The 18792-nt window shown below is 46.0% G+C and overlaps 2 protein-coding genes across 2 annotated transcripts in view; one reads left to right on the top strand and one right to left on the bottom strand.

The window, feature by feature from the left end:
* Positions 1 to 42: 42 nt before the first annotated feature.
* SLC25A29 (solute carrier family 25 member 29) lies at positions 43 to 18648 on the bottom strand. Its single transcript, XM_079949408.1, has 4 exons — positions 18297 to 18648; positions 14672 to 14715; positions 10896 to 10979; positions 43 to 5461 (listed from the first exon to the last, which is right to left on the bottom strand). Exons 1-4 carry the CDS (start codon positions 18328 to 18330, stop codon positions 4703 to 4705), a joined length of 921 nt encoding a protein of 306 aa, XP_079805534.1. The 5' UTR covers positions 18331 to 18648; the 3' UTR covers positions 43 to 4702.
* The window catches only part of SLC25A47 (solute carrier family 25 member 47), a 40870-nt gene continuing 39540 nt past the window's right edge, over positions 17463 to 18792 (top strand). The window contains exon 1 of the mRNA XM_079949447.1: positions 17463 to 17981. Coding sequence (XP_079805573.1) covers positions 17660 to 17981 — 322 coding nt within the window. The 5' untranslated portion in view covers positions 17463 to 17659. The remainder of the gene's footprint in view (positions 17982 to 18792) is intronic.

The following is an 18792-nucleotide window of genomic DNA, read 5'->3' as shown; positions in this document are numbered from 1 at the left end:
TGGGAGTGAAATATAGATGCACCTTTTGATGAAACTACAATATTATTTTAAAAAAAGATTTATTCATTCATTCTGCCTTTATGTACAACAGTTACAGAATACTGTACAAAAAAAGAGATACGGTAGTTGTCATTGCTTTGAATTGTTGTGCATAAACAGCTCGGATAGGTTTCACATTCAATTTGAGTGTCCTTGCCAAACAGGCAGCGAAACATTCGGTATACCTCCAAGGTATAGAAGCGATGAACCAGTTTTACAGGTTTCTCCAGCGTAACATTGGTTTAAAAATGCTGTTATCTAGGTAGGTATTTCATTAAAAGACCAGCCAGCCCTATTGCACCTCTGTCCCCAATAAAAAGGGTAAAATACCCACCATGGCCATCAGCTTGTGGGAGGTTCTTTATTATCAGTTGTGTTGTTTTATATCCCTTGCTTAAAGGTGGCTCCCACCCCCACCCCCTGCCCAAAATTCCCTTCTCTAAATCTAAACCTTTTAGCACTTGATAGAACATTGGCCTTCAGCAAATACATTGAGACCCTCAGCTGGGTTAGGCCTTGCTCTAAAGCCATTCACAGTAGTAGCAGCAACACTGCCATTTTCTTCTGGGCTTGCACGTTCTTGAGAGAAGAGCAGCAGAAAAATAACAAGGAGAAGAGCGAGCATATAAAGGAGGAAAGACATAAAAAGAAAAGGAATAGGTCTCACATTGAAGGTATGGCAAAGACAGAGTTTCTCAAAATTGGGTCTCCGGTTGTTTTTGGACCACAATTCCCATCATCCCTGACCACTGGTCCTTGTGGCTATGGATGGGAGTTGTAGTCCAAAAGCAGCTGGGGACCCCAGGGTTAAGAGAACCATGGTTGGGGAAGAGCCATGGCTGAGTGGCAGAGCATCTGGTTGGTCCATCCCCAACATCGCCAGGCAGGGCTGGGAAGGAGACTCTCGTCTGAAACCGTGGAGAGCTGATGCCAGTAATGAGCTAGATGGAGCCATCATCCGACTCGACATAATACAGCTTCCCAATCGTGCTTTGGATATGAAGGGTTTTGAGGAAGACTCCCTTTCAATAAACCATGGTTAACACAAGAGACTTTTGACTAAGAAGTGTTTGCCAACAGGTTCTCTGCATTGCCCTGTACGAAATAGAGACGTGAATATAACTCCTGCTCCCCCAGTTTTTCTAATTGGGTCAGATCTAGGAGTTATTTGCCTTGTGGAGCTTGGAATTCCTCTGGCCTTTGACCTTAGGAGTTTCATGCTACCTTGCTACCTCTGCTCACATGGGAAGCGTTGAAAGTAAGGTTCACAAAAGGGGTCAAACCATTGCAAGAGGTGTTGAAATTTTGGGAGGTTGGATAGTTACAATGGAATGGTCTTGGGGGTGGGGTGCACATTTTTATTTTTATTTATTACTATTTTGTTGAAAATAATAAAATAATAAATCAACTTAATAATAATAATAAAAGGTTCATAGAGAACGCAACTTGGAAAGAGGAAGTATCCTGTAATTATTCCAAGCGAGTATTCCTGGCTTTCTTTTCCTAGCTTCAAATGTGTGGAAATTAGTCAAGGGCTATGCTTCCATTTCAATTTTACCTCTGTCCGTAGGATGTTTCTACACCAGAATTAAGAACACCTTTGAGGACTAGGAGGAAGGCTTGGGGACATGCCATGGGTTATGCAGGGCTTGTCTAAAACCACCTCCACAGGTGGCAACATTATGCCCCTAACAGAGGAATAGGACCTGTAACGTTCATAGCTGGCCTCAATGAAGTATGGTAAAATTCTCCTTCACTTGGCAGGGTAAAAGAAGACAGGTTTACAGCTCTTGGTAGGATCTTAATACTGGTGACTGGCCAACAGCGATGGCTCCAACGCACGACTCCATGCATACCTCTTCAAAAGTATTTGGAGTTCAATAGACTCATAGCCAGCTAAGAGGAGATCAGACTGCAGCCTAAGCCTCTTGTCTCTAAAGAAAAGTAAATCTCACTCTCACTGACCATCCAGCTAACTTGCACGGATTCTAACGAACGTTTGAGGTCAACAGAGCTAGAACAGCATACATGCCAGTGTTGAACCGTATGACAAATGTCCTGTTTGTTCCTGCACGACAGAACTTCTCCTCCACAACCATTCCACAGGGTGGGGGAAACCCCAGAACAAACTTGGGAGCCCTGCGAGGGGAGAAGTTCTATGGCCCAAGCAGAAGCTGTGGTGCAAACGGGACAACGTTGTTGGGCATAGCCCTGCGGAATAGGCCAAAAAGTTGCCAGAGGCTCTCTTGATAAGCTTGCCTTCCAAACTGCACTGTGACAAGACAGAGATGAGGAGCTACAAAGGTGCTATATTGTCAATAAGCACCTGCATCTTTCACACCTGCACTGGGAAGCTGCAGCCTTATAGATGTTGCTCATGTAAAAGTCCCATGGCCCTTGCTCACGCTGGCTGAGGTTAATGAAGCCCTGCTTTGCTCCCTCTCATTATAGTTAGGTATCATTCAATGCTGTGCTGACACACATCCCAGTCTCAGGAATGACAACTTTCAGCTCTGCAGCTCACTTTCCGCACAACAATCAGCGCTGTTAAGCTTTCTGGATAGGGATGGCTTGCATTATGCAGCAACTAGCAAGGTAGGTAAGCTTTATCAGAAGTGCATAGGACTTTCCTGCGTTCCTGAATGATTTTTAGTGCAACCTGCAGTACGTTAGGAAAAGGCAAACTGCGTCCTTCGTTGCTTGTCTAAGTGCATATACATGCACACACTCACAGAGGAGTCAGGCGCTTCCTGTCAAAAGTACAGCAAAACGGGGGAAGTGGGAGAACCCAGCAGGAACCCAGCTAAGAAACTTCACAACCAAGAGAAAAAGAAGGATGTTGATATGCTGTAGTGAAAGGTTCACAGTATGTGGGATTTCCAATGACTTATGCATCAGCCTTGATAGCAAGAACAGTAAATGCTCAAGCATGTACCATTTACGGAATTTCTCATGGCAAGAAGAGTCAGGGACAGGGACCTGCAGGCCTTCAAATAGAGGTTTTCAAGCTTTTTGATTCCACTGCTCCCTTGACCAACTACATTTTTTTCTGGGGCACCCCTGTGGGACTCAGGAGCCCAGTTACGCCACCCCCTTGGCTGCAGAGCTGGCAGCCTCTCGTTCCTTTTCAAACAGCCTCCCTTGCGGAGTGTTCCCTCAGCCTCCTCGCCTCTCTCCCTGAAAGCCCTCTGGGCATCCACTGCTGCCACCCCTAGTCTCTGAGCTTCCCCCCACCGCCCCAAAGAGAGGTGCCTCCTCAGACTGCCCCACACGGGGCTAGGAAGCATCCCTTGGCCAGCCCCAGAGGCACCATCCGCTTGGGGAGCTTACAGTCAGGGCTGCAGCAACGAACAGCTGTGCAAGCCTTTGAGAGGCAGAGACATGAGAGGGCAAGTGAGGAGGAATAGAAGGAAAGAGAGTCAGAGGCCAGTGTTGCCCATGGCACCCCTGACTTTCATTCAAGGCACCCCAGGGTGCCCCGGCACACTGGTTGAAAACCACTGGTGTAGGGACACAGGTTCCCTGCTTCCCAGTCACTGAGTATTACTGGTGGGATTTTGCCTAACAAAGGGGTGATTAGGCAATGGCTTTAGCGCCACCTGAAGCCAGGTCTTCCAGCATATCTGGATTCCTCTCTCTTTTCCTGCTGTGATGCCAGGGGATTAAAACTGCTTGGGTGAACATTAGGGTCGGCATAGGTCCGGAATTTCCCGGACATAGCTGGAATCAGAAGCAGTGTCCGGGTGGAAATCAGCTAAAATGTCCAGGAAAATCTGGACGTATGGCAACCCATGCCAGCAGTGTCAAGTTTTTTTTTTTTTGGCAGATTTTCCTTTAAAATAGCTCCAAAAAGTCAACAACTTTGGGCAAAACTAAAAAAATAGGTGGACTTTCAGCTTTTGAAATATGGCAACATGATCTTGACGAGGTTTCCTAATGCACTTAGCAATTCCTCTCTACATCTTCCCTCTCAAAACGGGAAGGTCAGAAATGGAGCCAGTGCACTGAGACATTCAGAGAGGGAGTTTTCTGTGCTTGCCCTTGCCCCCCTCCCTCTGTTTTATCCCACATACTTTCATGCAAATGCCTGAATAAGGCTCACATCTCTATTCAAGCGCAAACACGTAAGGCAAAGAAAACCCATCCTGTTAGAATGTGCGCCAGTTGCCTTGCCATCCCAACATGCATGGCACCATTGTCTGCAAGGGGAACCCACCAACATTCAACTGTGCAAGCATAACGTGCTGCACAGAATCAGGACCCCAGTGCTGCTCCCTGCCCCTTCTCCACCATTTATGCATGGAGAATGCTTGCATAGGGGCTTATATCAATATTGAATGGGAATAGGGTAGGCTGGGGGTCTTTTATGAGGTTTGTAGCAGCAGCTAGGCCATGTGCCAAATAATGAACTGCTGGAAGGTAGGATGAGGTCTATTATTATTTTTTTTAAGACAATGTTTATATATATATATAAAAAGCAAGTCCTCTTATTACCTGGATTTCTAGAACAGATCTGCTGCTTTCATAAAGGAGGTGAAATCCTAAGTCACAATAAAAGGATGTTTTATGCAGACAGAAATTTACAGTTTCTACATCCAGATTTTTTTAAAAAAAACAAAAACGAAAAAATAAAATAAAAAGAAGATTGCTTCCGTTTGGGAATCTAAAAGCTTGAAGGCTGCTGGATCGCCGGGCCAGCCTCACATCCACTTAGATCGCCTCGGATCTGGTTCTCTTCCGACCTCATGTACATGAGGAAGACAGTGACTGTGGCAAAAGTAGCAGCATTCACGGGGAAAGCTCGAAGCAGCGTGGAGGTGAGGCCTCTTGTGAACACCCTCAAGCCTTCGGCGTGGTAGCTTTTCCTGACGCAGTCCAGAATGCCGTGGTAGCGCACAATCCCGCCGACACCATCTGCTTGGAGGCGAGACTTGATCACGTCTACGGGGTACGTGGAGAGCCAGGAGACAATCCCAGACATGCCTCCCGCCAAGAGCAGTTTGGGGATGATGTAACTGTCCTCCGCCTCGCATCCTAAGTACCTGGTGAGGCAGTCGTATGTCAGGAAGTAGAAGCCAAAGCTGGGCGTCTCCCTCATGAACGTGGAGACCATCCCCCGGTTGATGCCTTTCAGCCCTTCCTTCCGGTAGATCTTGACCAAACAGTCCAGGGAGTTTTTGTAGTTCTTGGACTTCAGCTTATATTCGCCCGTCCCTTGCAGCTGCATCCGCGTCTTAGCCAGCTCCATGGGGCAGCAGATGACGCACTGGATGGCGCCGGCTGCGGAACCGGCAAGGAACTGGTTCATTGGAGTGTCCTTTCCGAGAGCACGGAGTGTGTTCCCTTGAACGCCGAACACGAGGGCGTTGATGAAGGTAAGTCCCATCATAGGTGACCCAATGCCTTTGTAAAGTCCAAGGGTCTAGGAGAGAGAAAACAGAAGGGAGAAATTGGCATTTGGTGAACCATCTTCACAATTCAAAATGTTGCTGCTGACCTTTAAAGCTCGCAATGGCCTCGGCCCAGTATACCTGAAGGTATACCCATCGTTCTGCCCGGACACTGAGATCCAGCTCCAAGGGCCTTCTGGCGGTTCCCTCTCTGCAAGATGTGAGGTTACAGGGAACCAGGCAGAGGGCCCTCTCGGTCTTGGCGCCTGCCCTGTGGAATGTCCTCCCAGCAGATGTCAAGGAAATAAACAACTATCTGACTTTTAGAAGACATCTGAAGGCAGCCCAGTTTAGGGAAGTTTTTAATGTTTGATATTTTATCACTTTATTGTTGTTGTTGTTATTCTGTTAGGAGCTGCTCAGGGTGGCTGGGGGAACCCAGCCAGATGGGCAGGGTAGGTAGGTAGGTAGGTATAAATAAATAAATAAATAAATAAATAAGACTTGGCTAATATTAGCCAAGTCATTTTTATTCAGTTCTTTTTAACAACATCAGATTTAATACCGAATTCCAAAGTCAACTTCCTACCTTTCCAGGTTGCATTATACGTATTTATTCCACAATACTTTCATTACTGTTATATTTTATTTTGCATCCACTGCTGAAAATTTAATCCTGCCTGTGATTCCATTTAATGCATAAAAATCTTCACAGCCTTCAAAATGTTTCACCTGAAGGTTCCTGCAACCTTCTCTTCTGGTTAAGCAATAGGTTAGGCTAGCATCACCCCACGTGAGACCATTCATCTATCTAGTTCAGTGTTGCAAAAAGGCAAAGGTAAAGGACCTCTGGATGGTTAACTTCAGTCAAAGGTGACTATGGGGTTGCGGTGTTCATCAGGCTGAGGGAGCCAGCGTTCGTCCGCAGATAGCTTTCCAGGTCATGTGGCCAGCATGCCTAACCCCTTCTGATGCAACAGGAAACTGTGATGGAAACCAGAGCGCACGGAAACGCCATTTACCTTCCTACTGCAGCAGTACCTATTTATCTACTTGCACTGGTGTGCTTTCGAACTGCTAGGCTGGCAGGAGCTGGAACAGAGCAATGGGAGCTCACCCCGTCATGGGAATCCGCATCTGCCAACCTTCAGATCGGCAAGCCGAAGAGGCTCAGTGGTTTGACGACAGCACCACCTGCGTCTACACTGTCTGGCAGAGGTATCAGACAGCAGCATTTCCCAGCTCTACCTGGAGACTGAACCTGGGAACTTCTGCATGCAGGGCAGAGGCTCTGTCGCTGGGCTATGACCCTGCCTCAGCTAACCAGTAAGAATTCAGAAATCTCAATCCTTTTGTCAACACGCCTTCCCTCAAGTTATTTCTCCCTGTGTCATGACAATGTTGTTTGAGTGGGTATGGATAGCAGCTGCAACAAGAAAGCTTTAAGTTGAGTTGGAAATAGACATTTATTATTATCTGCCTCCTTTACTTCCTTAGGGCATGCACACCCTTCAGTAGCCCAGTCAGCTAGAGCATGGTGCTCTTAATGCCATGGTTGCAGGTTTGATCCCCATATGGAACAGCTGAATATTCCCACATTGCAAGGGATCAGATTAGATGATCCTCAAGATCCCTTCCAACTCTACAATTCTATGATCCCAACTTTAAAGACTTAGACAGTAAACCCTTCTGGGCAAGGGATGGAGACAGGCAAAATTGCCACAAACTTCTCTGAACCCACAATAACTCAAAATGTCCCATTGGGCTCCTAGAAGGGCTTTTAAGCCAGCAAAGTCATCTGCTAATGAAAAAGAGGATGCAATTTTTCAAAGAATCCCCATCTGCCTTCAGCCCTCAGCCACCACAAACCAGCTTGAGAGTTGGAGGCCATCACAGTGTTTGAGCATCTGCTTTGCATGCAGAAGGCCTCAGGTTCAGTCCTCAGCATCCTCTGGCAGAGCTGCAAGAGACCCCTCTCCCAAACCCTGGAGAGCTACTGCCAATCGGTGTAGACTATTCTAAACTAGATGGACCAATGGTCTAACTCGTTATAAAGGTGCTTTCTATGTTGCCAAGACCGTGCCCAGCCTCTGTTTAGTTATCTTTCCCCTTAATGTGAGGAGAAATCCCAGCCTTCAAAGGAACAGCACACTTGAATGCTATCTTGAAACAAACCCCCACATCCTAAGGATGCTCACATCTTAAAGGAGCTGCAACGTTTGGTGGGGTTTGTTTTATGGAAACCAAACTTCATGACCCCATTTCATATGGCACAGTGGCAAATATGTTGTGCTTAGACTCCATGAATAACATTAGAAAGCTCCTTCTGTCCCACTGAATTCGGAAATAGCTGCATTTAAAATCAGTACCTGGTAACTATATCTCAAAGAGTTTTTCTGGGCTACAGTGGTACCTCGGGTTAAGAACTTAATTCGTTCTGGAGGTCCATTCTTAACCTGAAACTGTTCTTAACCTGAAGCACCACTTTAGCTAATGGGGCTTTCCACTGCCGCCGCCGCACAATTTCTGTTCTCATCCTGAAGCAAAGTTCTTAACCCGAGGTACTATTTCTGGGTTAGTGGAGTCTGTAACCTGAAGTGTTTGTGAGCCGAGGTACCACTGTATTTGTTTTCCATCTATCATAAAGTTATCAAAAACTGTACAGAATCGACTGCGGCAACTGGTTGAGTACTTGTAAACGTATATTGATGTGTGTACAGCTACGGAGGAGGCAGAAAGTTGATGACAGCAGCAACTGGCCATGTCTCCACTCCCCATTGTTCTGCCCGGACACTGAGGTCCAGCTCCGAGGGCCTTTCCTCCCTGTGAGAAGTGAGGTTACAGGGAACCAGGCAGAGGGCCTTCTCGGTTGTGGCGCCCGCCCTGTGGAACGCCCTCTCAGCAGATGTCAAGGAAATAAGTAACTATTTTACTTTTAAAAGACAACTGAAGGCGCCCCTGTTTAGGGAAGTTTTTAATGTTTGATGCAGTATTGTTTTTAATATTTGGTTGGAAGCTGCCCAGAGTGGCTGGGGAAACCCAGCCAGATGGGCGGGGTATAAATAATAAAGTATTATTATTATATGTCAAGTCATGACTAAGGAAGCATCACATGGCTGCCCATGTGGCTCTTTGACCAACCAAGGAGCAGTCACATGATTAATGGCTAGCTGCAGATGGGGAAGCCCCTCTTCCGATCACGCTTCCATTAGCATTTGGAAGAAAAGTCCAGCATTGCGACATGAGCAGTATTTATTGTGGCCAATTGGGGATCTTCCCTTACTGACCTGTAGAGCTATTTCGACACGTCCTTTAGGGAAGTTACTTAACTTTGGTTTCACTTCCCATTCAGTTATCAGCTGCTAGTTACATCTGGGCAGGAGCGAAGCGAGATTAAGTTGTGCCTTCGCACATCACGAGCCCCTTCGTAGGGAAAACTGGCACACCAGGAACATGACTAAGCTAAACCTCTCTCTGATCTGCAGGGAGCCAAATTCCAAGGCAACTGTTACGGGTGTTGTGAGGAACTTCCCCTGCTTTAAAACAGGGGTAGAGGGGCATCTCTCAACCCAAGGGCCACAAAGCCCTGCTGGGCTACATTCTAGGGCCACATGCCAATCGTGGGGGTGGGGGAAGAGGCAAAAGCGGGTGGAGGGCTGGTGAGGGGGTGTGGCCTGGGGAGAGTGCTGATGGCCACAGAAAGAGATCTGGAGGGCCATATATGGTACCTGGGTCTAAGATCTCTGCTTTTAAGAAAATCACCCACCTATAAGCAGCATTGTGGTCCTGATAAAAAGTTGCCCACAATCCTCACCCCTAGTTTGCAGTTCCAATGTTGATTAGGGCCCCTAATCAGGTGCTATTTGTAGTTTAATTTCTTTAGTTTGGTGTTGCATTTATCCTTTCCCCCCCTAATTTGTCCCTTTGTTTCTTAGAGTTACTTTTGTGTTTTTTTTCTCATGGGGGTCTGCTCAAACATATGCAAGTCTTCTCTGTTCCCCATTCCAAAGTGGAAGAGTCTAAGACTCATTCTCGGGGCAACGGCTCTAATAATTTGCTCCAGTGAGAGCAGAAAATATGCCAGTTATGGTGTGTGTGAGATGGCTAAAAACCAGTTAATGTGCCTGTACTTTACTTTTATAAGCCAAAACATTGAGCTAACTAGTTTCCACTGGAATCCATTTAGGCGAACTTCATTTTAACCGTAGTGATGAAACAACTGTCCGCCTTTCTACAAGATCCTTTTTATACAGCTATAAGAACAATAAAATCACAGTAGAGAAACAAAAGAATGAAAGAGATGGCACAATAAACAACTACTAGTTAAAAAACACAAAAAAGTTTTTTTTTTATAAAAAAAACAGCAGACTTTAAAACAAACGGCATTAGCAACAGGGGCAATTAAATCCTAATGGAACGTTAAAATTCTCACGAGATGCACTGAAATAAAATAGTCATCATTGTCCAATCAGTGATGTGACCAGACCCCACCCTAGGAGGCTGTTCCACTACTGAGAAGGACCTCCACAAGGACACTCTTGATGGTGAGGGAACCTGAAAGAGTGGCTTGGATCTCGAATGGAGTTCTTGAGCCAAGTCATGTGGGGGAGGTGATCCTTGAGATATTCTTTGATAGTTTAGAACTTTAAAGAATAAAGAACAGCACCTTGAATGGAGCCTGGAAGCCATCTAATGACCAGCGCCCTAGAAGAAGATCAGCTAACAAGAGCTGATGGAGCAACTTGGGTCATAACCCCTGACAACTACAGTCTATCCGAAATTTCTGAATCGTCTTCAAGGACAGCACATTGCAATAATCTAACCTGGAGGTGAAGAGATCAGGAAAGACCTCAGGCTGATCTGATTCCTCCAAGAAAAAGAGTCTATTTGGCATAGCAGATGAAGTTGGCCGAAGGCACTTTTGGCCTTCAGCTGTCATCTAGGCGTCCAAGTGAAAGGGGAACCCAGGGTCAGATCTCTAATTAAAATTTGTAGTGTGAGAGCTGTAACTGGCTAGTTAATGCAAGATGTCAACCACAGATCATGTGGGAGGTTCTAGTTGCAGCTCCTCTGCACAGCCGCATTGCAATCTCCTCCCATAGGAACAATAAGAAGAGCCTGCTGGATCAGGCCAATGGCCCATCTAGTCCAGCATCCTGTTCTCACAATGGCCAACCAGATGCCTGTGCGAAACCTTCAAGCAGGACCCGAGCACAAGGACACTCTCCCGCACTTGTGGTTTCCAGAAACTGGTATTCTGGTCTAGGAATCCAAAGTGGCCTGGCGAATTCTGAAGTGACAGGAAAGGTGACAGGAAAAGAGCCTTGCTGCTGCAGCAGCAGCAGCAGCTCCCGTGACACCCATGGTGAAAAGGAGCTCCTAGGCTTTATTCATGAAAGGCTCCTTCTACCTTGAATACACTGCAAAATACGAGTGAAGAGCACAATCACTAAACAAGCTACTCACCGTCTCTTGCTTTATGATGGACTGAAAACAGTGCAAGGTCCCCCGGTAAAGTGGCTTCTCCACATTTTGAACTTGAAGGCGTACCTACAAAACGTAGTGAGAATTCGTTGGCACGGCAAACAAAATAAATGAAAATCAGCAGGCAGAAGTATGACAGCACCTTTGACTGGGCACACATAAGGTGCATCAATGTGCACCCAGTCCTGACACCACAGTGCCATAGCAGGCAATTTTAAAGATGGTCAGTATTTTGGGAGTCACTCAGTTTAGTGCTCAAGTCTGCATGAGATGGGAATGATTAATAGGGGATGGTGCTTGCCCCCTTACTTCAAGCTATCTAAGGTTTCATTAGCACACATCATTATTCTCAGCTATGAAATAAGGCCAGCGAGGATCTACTCAGTGGTCATGAATGGCCAAGTTTAAAGGATGTTAGTTGAGGTCCATAAACAGCTACTTGTCTGGTTGCCTGTGATGAACAAGAATATTCTACAGGTGATCACGAATGGAGTTCATAGTTTTTCCTTTTAGACCGCAGCTAACTAACAGATATGTGAAATATATCCACTTTTTATGAACCCTAAATCTTAAAGAAGCTGCCTGTATTTTAGACAATAGAGTCAGAAAATCCTGCTTGGAGGGACCTACATTTTTTTTAACCAATAATGCTTTTTTAAGCATTGTGGGGCAGTCTCTCTTTGCGGCCTGTTAAAACATTACCACACAGATGCTCTAAGCTTCTTAAATTTTTGCCACAATGCAATTTCCTATACCATTCCCATTACATTATGCCAGTTTCCTTCTTTCAATACTGCTGAAGCTGAACCCTGGCATATAAAAACACTTAAATTTTGAATTGAAAACACACACTGAGAGTGAACCCCACAGACCAACCAAGTACCAATACCTAAAAATGCATCAATACAGACATGGTTATAACATTTGTGTGTGGCAGGGGGGAATAAATAAATATATATATTAAAAATGGGAACCTCAATTTAAGGAGTGGCTGAAATCAGAATTCACAAGTTTTGTTCCACAAAGTACATATATAAAATCTTTTTTAAGCATGTAAAAAAGCACATAAAATCTTTTTAGTGCACTCTAGGAAAATGAATGCAAAACAAAGTCAGGTTTTCTTTTAAAAGCTCGTATTCAAAATAAACCTTGCATATTGCAAATCCCCGCCCCCTCCACTTCAGAGCACGAGAAACATTTTTAAACTAAAAAGGGAAAACAAAGAAAGAGGAAGGGAATAAACTACATATGGTTTCCTGGTATTTTTATTATTATTATTATTTTTGTTGTCTTTATAAAACTTGAACTAATCATACATGTTGGAAAAAATTAAGACCGAGAGAAACAGAAGGTTCACCTGGTCTATACTTACTAGGTAACTCTCCCGTGATGAGGCTTATCTGTCATCTACAACAAAGTAACACTTTTGCTGTTAATGAAGACAGCCCCTAGCTCAGAAAGTAAAGGCAGTTAAGCAACAAAGCAATTGTACACATTACATCAACAAACTGGGGGGGAGGAGGAGGAGCAGGAAAGGATTTGCCACTCGAAGAAGACCTGGATCAGGTTCAATTCAGCATCTCTGATGTTTTTTGAATCTCCCCCACCAGGTTCCCACAAAACCCAGACATTGCTTTATCTGTGCAACTAGTGAAAAAAACAAGCTTCAGAGAGGAAATTAAGCTTTGCTTTGGATCCCTCCCCAAGATGTATTTATGGTCTCAAAATGAAAATTTGCTTTAAAAGATAAATTTAAAAAATAAAATGAAAGCTAAGAAATGTTTAGCCATCCAGGACTCACAAGGAAAGAGTTATAGGGCTTAATGCAGCGACACAAGATTTAGATCTGCATAAACTGCCTTTTTACAAGACCAGGTTATTATTACCTAGCAGATTAAAGTAAGTTAGTGTAATACTGCAATCCCATGCAGACTTTCTTGGGAACATGTCTCCTGATGGGACTGACTTCCAATAAACATGGACAGGATATGAAACTGGTAACTGACAGCATGATTCTCTCTAATTGTCCACTTGGAAATAAGTCCTGTTAAGTTCACTTACTCCCATGATTAGTGTGTATAGGATTGCAGCCTTAAAACAGACCCACCACCCCTTTGCATTGTTAGTAATGTCATTGTACCTTCAACAACATGATAGCAAGTTAACTGAGGGATTTGTATACTGCCATCGTAATTAACTAATCCCCCATCCCTGAATACATTTGCTTTGCAAGTATGCTCAATGGAATGTGCTTCTAAGTAAATGCATTTCCTGGTCCCAAGATGTGGTCCGAGGGCACATGCTGCAGGCACCACTCTGAAGCTAAGCAGGTATGAGTCTGGTCAATGCCTGGATGGGAGACTGCCTAGGAATCCCATGGACACCACCTTGAGTTCCATGATGGAAGAAAGGTGGGATAGAAATATACTAAAATGAAAATAAAAATAAAAAATAGGTTTCAGTTCAGGATGCCAGACTATGCCTTCACCCTCTCAGTTAAAACCAATTCCATTAAGTTAAAAAAAAAAGTGAAGAAGATTAAGAAAACCAGACAGTCAGAGTTTTGGTCCTCAGGTTTGGTTCTGCAAACATGTCCATAAAATGAAGGATCATAGTATTATCCCCTATGGGACAAAATGGGATTCAACAGAAATTCAACGGAATCTAATGGAAACGGTTTCTCAAGCAAAGGATACACCATTGCATGAAATGACTGAATTTTACAGCTACAAACCAACAGACTTCACATTTCATCCATAATTGTTGCACCTATTAAGTATGGGATGTTTTAAGGTTATGAATGTTAATCGGCACATTTCCTCAGCCAGAAGATCCTTAAACCCTTGCTCCAACCCACACTCAAGCTGAAATTATTGGATTTACTTGATCCTGTGCATGGGTACTCAGAAGTAAGCCCTACAGCGTTCAATGAGGCTTGCTTTCAAGCAAGCGTGCAAATGACTAAAGCCCAGCTTAGACTCATGAAATTCCAACCCATGGGCCAGTCCAAACCTGTTTTGAGATGCTATTTGACTGCTGTACAGGCACAGATTTTAAGTGATATGCCTAATTGGATCTCATTTCCCACCCGTAATCGGCCACTTCTGTTTTGAGTTCAACCAATTAAATGTCAGCTTCCCGGACCGGGGGGGGGGGGGGGAGAGAAAAAGAAGAAGAAAAGTATTCCTTTGTGAGCTCACAAAATTTCCCCAAGGGTGGGAGGAAGCATGTTAATTAGCAAGACTGTTTCATCATGTTGCAAACTGTCATCCGGGAAATATAATTAACAAATTTATGTTTCCCCAAAGAGAGTAGGAAAACAAAAAATGTACCAAACAGCAACAATGCACCTTTAAGTGCAGTGCAACCCCCCCACCCGCTTTTTGCATTAGTCCTAAAAATCTGTATCTTCCATAAGCATTTTTGCTAGATCCTGCTGGATTGCCGAGTTAAAAAAAAAAAGGAGGGGGGGGTCTGAAGACCCAATAATCAGAGGACTTAAGTCAAGAGGGACTATCAATTTGGAACTTTTTAATCTGCTGCTAATTTGGCTTCACTGTGAGATGTTTCAATGCTTCAATATGTTGTAAAATCTAATTCAAGATCTCTATACCAGGATTTGGCCTATGAGGATTTTTATTTAATGGGTCCAAAACATCTGAATTCTAAAAAACAAAAACGCTTTCTACTCAGAAGGGCTAGTGCTATCTTCGGCCTAAATGTTTATGATTAAGTAAGCCTGTGGAAAATCAACCCACCTTAACAGTATCAAATGGATGTCCTACCAACACGCCGGCAGCACCTGAAATGAAGAAGAAGGCATTATGAGACAATCTGGCATTGTACCACTATAACCCACCACAGAAGCAACTATTTGCAAAGCACAGAAGACTACAGAAGTCACATGGTTGCTGTCTATAGGACTCAGGTAGGAGGGATGCGGGTGGCGCTGTGGTCTAAACCACTGAGCCTCCTGGGCTCGCTGATCAGAAGGTTGGCGGTTTGAATCCGCACGACAAAGTGAGCTCCTGTTGCTCGGTCCCAGTTCCTGCCAACCTAGCAGTTTGAAAGCACGCCAGTGCAAGTAGATAAATAGGTACCGCTGTGGTGGGAAGGTAAACAGTGTTTCCGTGCACTCTGGTTTCTGTCATGGTGTTCCGTTGCACCAGAAGTGGTTTAGTCATGCTGGCCACATGACCCGGAAAGCTGTCTGTGGACAAACGCTGGCTCCCTCGGCCTGAAAGCGAGATGAGCACCACATTACATAGTTGCCTTTGACTGGACTTAACTGTCCAGGAGTCCTTTACCTTTACAGGACTCAGCCCTACCATATTTGTGGCTTCCCTCAAAGAATCCTGGGAAATTTAATTGATTAAGGGTGCTAAAGGTTGTTTGGAGACTCCTATTCCTCCCTAACAGAGCTACAATCCCAGAGTTCCCTGGGAAGCAGGACTGATTGCTAAACCAAAAACCCTGGAGAAGGATCCCAGAACAGATGAGTTCTCAAGACCAGTCCAAAGGTCTGTTTTGTAGGGGTGACAACCACAATCTTGTTAGAAGGCAGTTCTCTAACTGAGGGTGGGGACACCACTGGGAAGGCTCTGTCTTTCGTGGCTGCCAACCTGACAGATGTTGTAGGCAGTCAAATGTGCAGAGCCTTCAAGGTGCATCTTAACACATGGGGAGATGGGGCAGGAAACTCCAAGCTCATCTTAAGACTGTATCCAATCAACTCATCCTATTCACCCAAAGACCTCTGCTTGTGCACGTCTTCTGACCCCCCCCAGGAGAAATTATGGGGAAAGGATATGGGTTGAGAAAAGGAGAGGAAGTTACATTGCAAAAGCAGAGGTCCTTGCACAAAACAGAAGAACTTCACTGGATGCAATTCCTAGACTCCAGCTCCCATCAGCCCCAGCCAGCATGGAAGATGACCAAGGATAATGGGAATGACAGTCCCACAATATCTAAAGGGAAACACAGGTTAGCCACTGCATCTGAGACCAAGTGCTAGTGCTCTAGTAAGATTGTGGTAAGCACGCAAAATTGCTGTAGGAAGTGATGCAAGTACTTAAAAAAACCCACAACCCCACATTTTTAAAGCAAGTATTTGAACAAGTATGGCTAGGGGGATTGATGATTTTCAGCCTACATATTTTTAAATATTTTCTGCATAGCATCTTCAAAAATAAAGCAGGGTTAAAATGTCAACAGGCTCCTGTTAAGTTCTTCCTTTAAGGATCCAATTGAGTGCCGCTGTGTTAATCTTATTAAAACCGATTTGGCAAGGACTTAAAAATCACACACAAAGTGGCATACTTAAAACTGCAGCAGATGAAGATATTAAGTACAGAGTGTTCTACATAACCCCGAACTGTGCTTGCAGAGCGGGGGAGAGAGAAGAGGGAAGTCAACAACGGAAGGGAGAAGGAAAGCCTCAATAGGCTGAAACCAGCCAGCTACTCGCTGTTGTAACTTTCACTGGAGGAAGACGACATCTCCAGAGTCAGACCTGCATTGCTTCATCAAAATCAAGGCAAGGAGACACACACTTTGTTTCTTCTTTCTCTCTCTTTTGCCCCTCAAAACATAGGATCTTGGGACATGAGCACCTGCCAAGTTGTGTTTTTGCCCACAAGCGGCTATGCCATAATAAAGATGGTAGTCTTTAAGGCTTTATTAAGGAATAATCTTTATTATTCTTGCTGCAAGATCCTAATGCAGCTAAAATAAAAAAAGGAGAAAACTCATCCAGCACTATGAGGAAGCTAACTTTGAAATTGTAGGCTATATCCAAGCAAGTCATACTCAGAGTAGCCATATTCATTATCTTGAATGGGTTTATATTGGATACAAAGTTGTATGATTTTTTTTTTTTGGGGGGGGGAGGACAGATTGGGTAAAGTGGTTGTCACAACTCCAGTGGTGCACACAATAAGGACACCTCAAGCATTTCAAAGGGGCAGAAATAATAAGACTTGAAGCCCCACACTACAAAAAAAAGTGCCATCCTCTATGGGTGTAGCCAGGGGGGCAGCTGCCCCCTAAATAAATAAAATTCTTGACTAAAAGTAGAAATAACCAGAATATTTGAGGTCACTTGGATGGTGTTGTGGTGCGTTCTAGCAAAGATCCTGGCAGATTTTTCTGAGCATTTGAGGTCAAAAGAAAGGAATTGAAAACAACTGTTGTTGAGGCATTTCATTCGGTGTCTGCCAGACTGAGGGTGATGACAGGTGGGTGTCCTGTCCCCAACATAAATCCTGGCTACGCCCATGCCCCCCCCCAATATGCTAGCAGAGAGGTGAGCAGCATCCCTTGACAGAAGTCCATTTGTTTCCTTTTTGCTTTGTCCCCACCCAAGAGGAAGGAGCTTCTTGCTTGTCCTTCCAGCACAAGACACTTCAGGAAATTGGTGCGCAGCCCCACCTTCCTACAAAAGACAGCCCTATAATAAGGATTAGAGGGGTTAGGGGGAGGGGTCAGCTATGAGCCGCGGGGGCGCGCAGAAATACCTTCGCCCTGTTAAGGGAAAGGACCTTGCGCGAGACCACTCCCTCGGCCTCACAAAGCTCACATCTCACAGGGAAGATTGATGGTGCGCGCTCAGTGGGAAGGGAGAACTGAACTCTGCGCGTGCTCAGACAGGCACCCGCTACTTCAACAAGGATCACTTCGACAACAGTAGAGATCCAAGACCCGGCCCAAATCAATCCCTGGCTCGGAAGGGAAAGTTTCGATAGACGATGCCCAAGGAAACAAGGGAGGCTGGGCGTCTGAGCGCACAACGCCCGCTTCGATTTCGCGCAGTTCCAGCCCTGTTCGAGGAGGTGGCAGGCAGACCCCCTCGGAGAGTTTCTGGCAGGAGGGAAAAGGGAAGCCGATTGCCGAGCGCTGACTCACCGGCTCTGCCTTTATGGGCACCGGTGCAGTGTCGGCGCCGAGAGGGACAATGGCCCCCTCGGGCCTCACGGACAATGCGGGCAGCGGAGAGAGAGCTGGCGCCGGCGCGCCAAGGCACCGAAGCAAGTTACCAATTTGAGGAGGGAGACAGGGGTGCAAGAAGAGGTAAGGAGGCACCCATCGCGCCAAGGCTTCCCGCGGTGCCTCTTTCTACCATTCCAAGCGTGCAGTGTGCCCCCACCCTCTTTCGGAGGCAGGCGGATGGGTAGGCAGCACATCCCCGCTGCAGTGCGCCAAGCAACGCGCGCACACACGAGGCTCTCCAAAGGCGCAGACACGGGCAGCCCAGCTACTCTCTCTCTCTCTCTCTCTCTCTCCCCCCCGCCCCGGCTTCCTTACATAACTGGATCGCGCAAAGATAGATAACAATAGAGCAGCTCCGCTTCTCCTGGCAGCGCGGAATCGCCCGCCAGCGCTTACCTCCTACGCAGCCTGCGAGGAAATCCAGCGCCATGATCGCGGTCTCCAAAGCGCGCCTTCAAACCCCTTTCGTGCGCCTCGTCCCGCTCCTCTGGTTTCTAATGCACCTCCCGGCTCCGTGCGTAATTATTACGAATTCCTTTGGGGCAGCTCGAGGAGGGGGGCGGCGGGATCGGCTCCTTCGGATCCAGTGAGTAGGAGGGGGGGCGATCTGAGAGCTAATGTCAGGTAGCGGTTGTTGCTTAATTCGTTTTCCCTTCGTCGCCGCCTCGCTTGTGCGCGCAGCAAGCCAGCAACCCGCCCGGTGCGCCTTCCGAGCCGGCACGATCCACCCTCGCCCGTTGCCAAATCCGATCTGGTCGCTTCTATTTCTGACGCCAGAGAGAGGAGGGGGAGACGGAGCCTTTTGGGGAAGCGGGCGCCGCCAATGAGACGCGCCTGGCCAGGCAACACCCTTTCAGGTCGGCCCTCCGCCCGGGCCTCTCATTGGCTGCGC

This window comes from Podarcis cretensis, assembly GCF_951804945.1.
Source record: "Podarcis cretensis genome assembly, chromosome: 1".
NCBI lineage: Eukaryota > Metazoa > Chordata > Lepidosauria > Squamata > Lacertidae > Podarcis > Podarcis cretensis.
This window is presented reverse-complemented; position numbering and strand designations above follow the sequence as displayed.

Excerpts from the sequence above, each read along its gene's own strand:
- SLC25A29 (XM_079949408.1), bottom strand. The coding sequence starts at position 18,330 with ATGGCGCTGGATTTCCTCGCAGGCTGCGTAGGAG. Across the intron at positions 14,716-18,296 it reads CCTCGCAGGCTGCGTAGGAG|GTGCTGCCGGCGTGTTGGTA; the intron begins GTAAGCGCTGGC and ends TCTTCATTTCAG. Across the intron at positions 5,462-10,895 it reads CCATCATAAAGCAAGAGACG|ACCCTTGGACTTTACAAAGG; the intron begins GTGAGTAGCTTG and ends TCTCTCTCCTAG.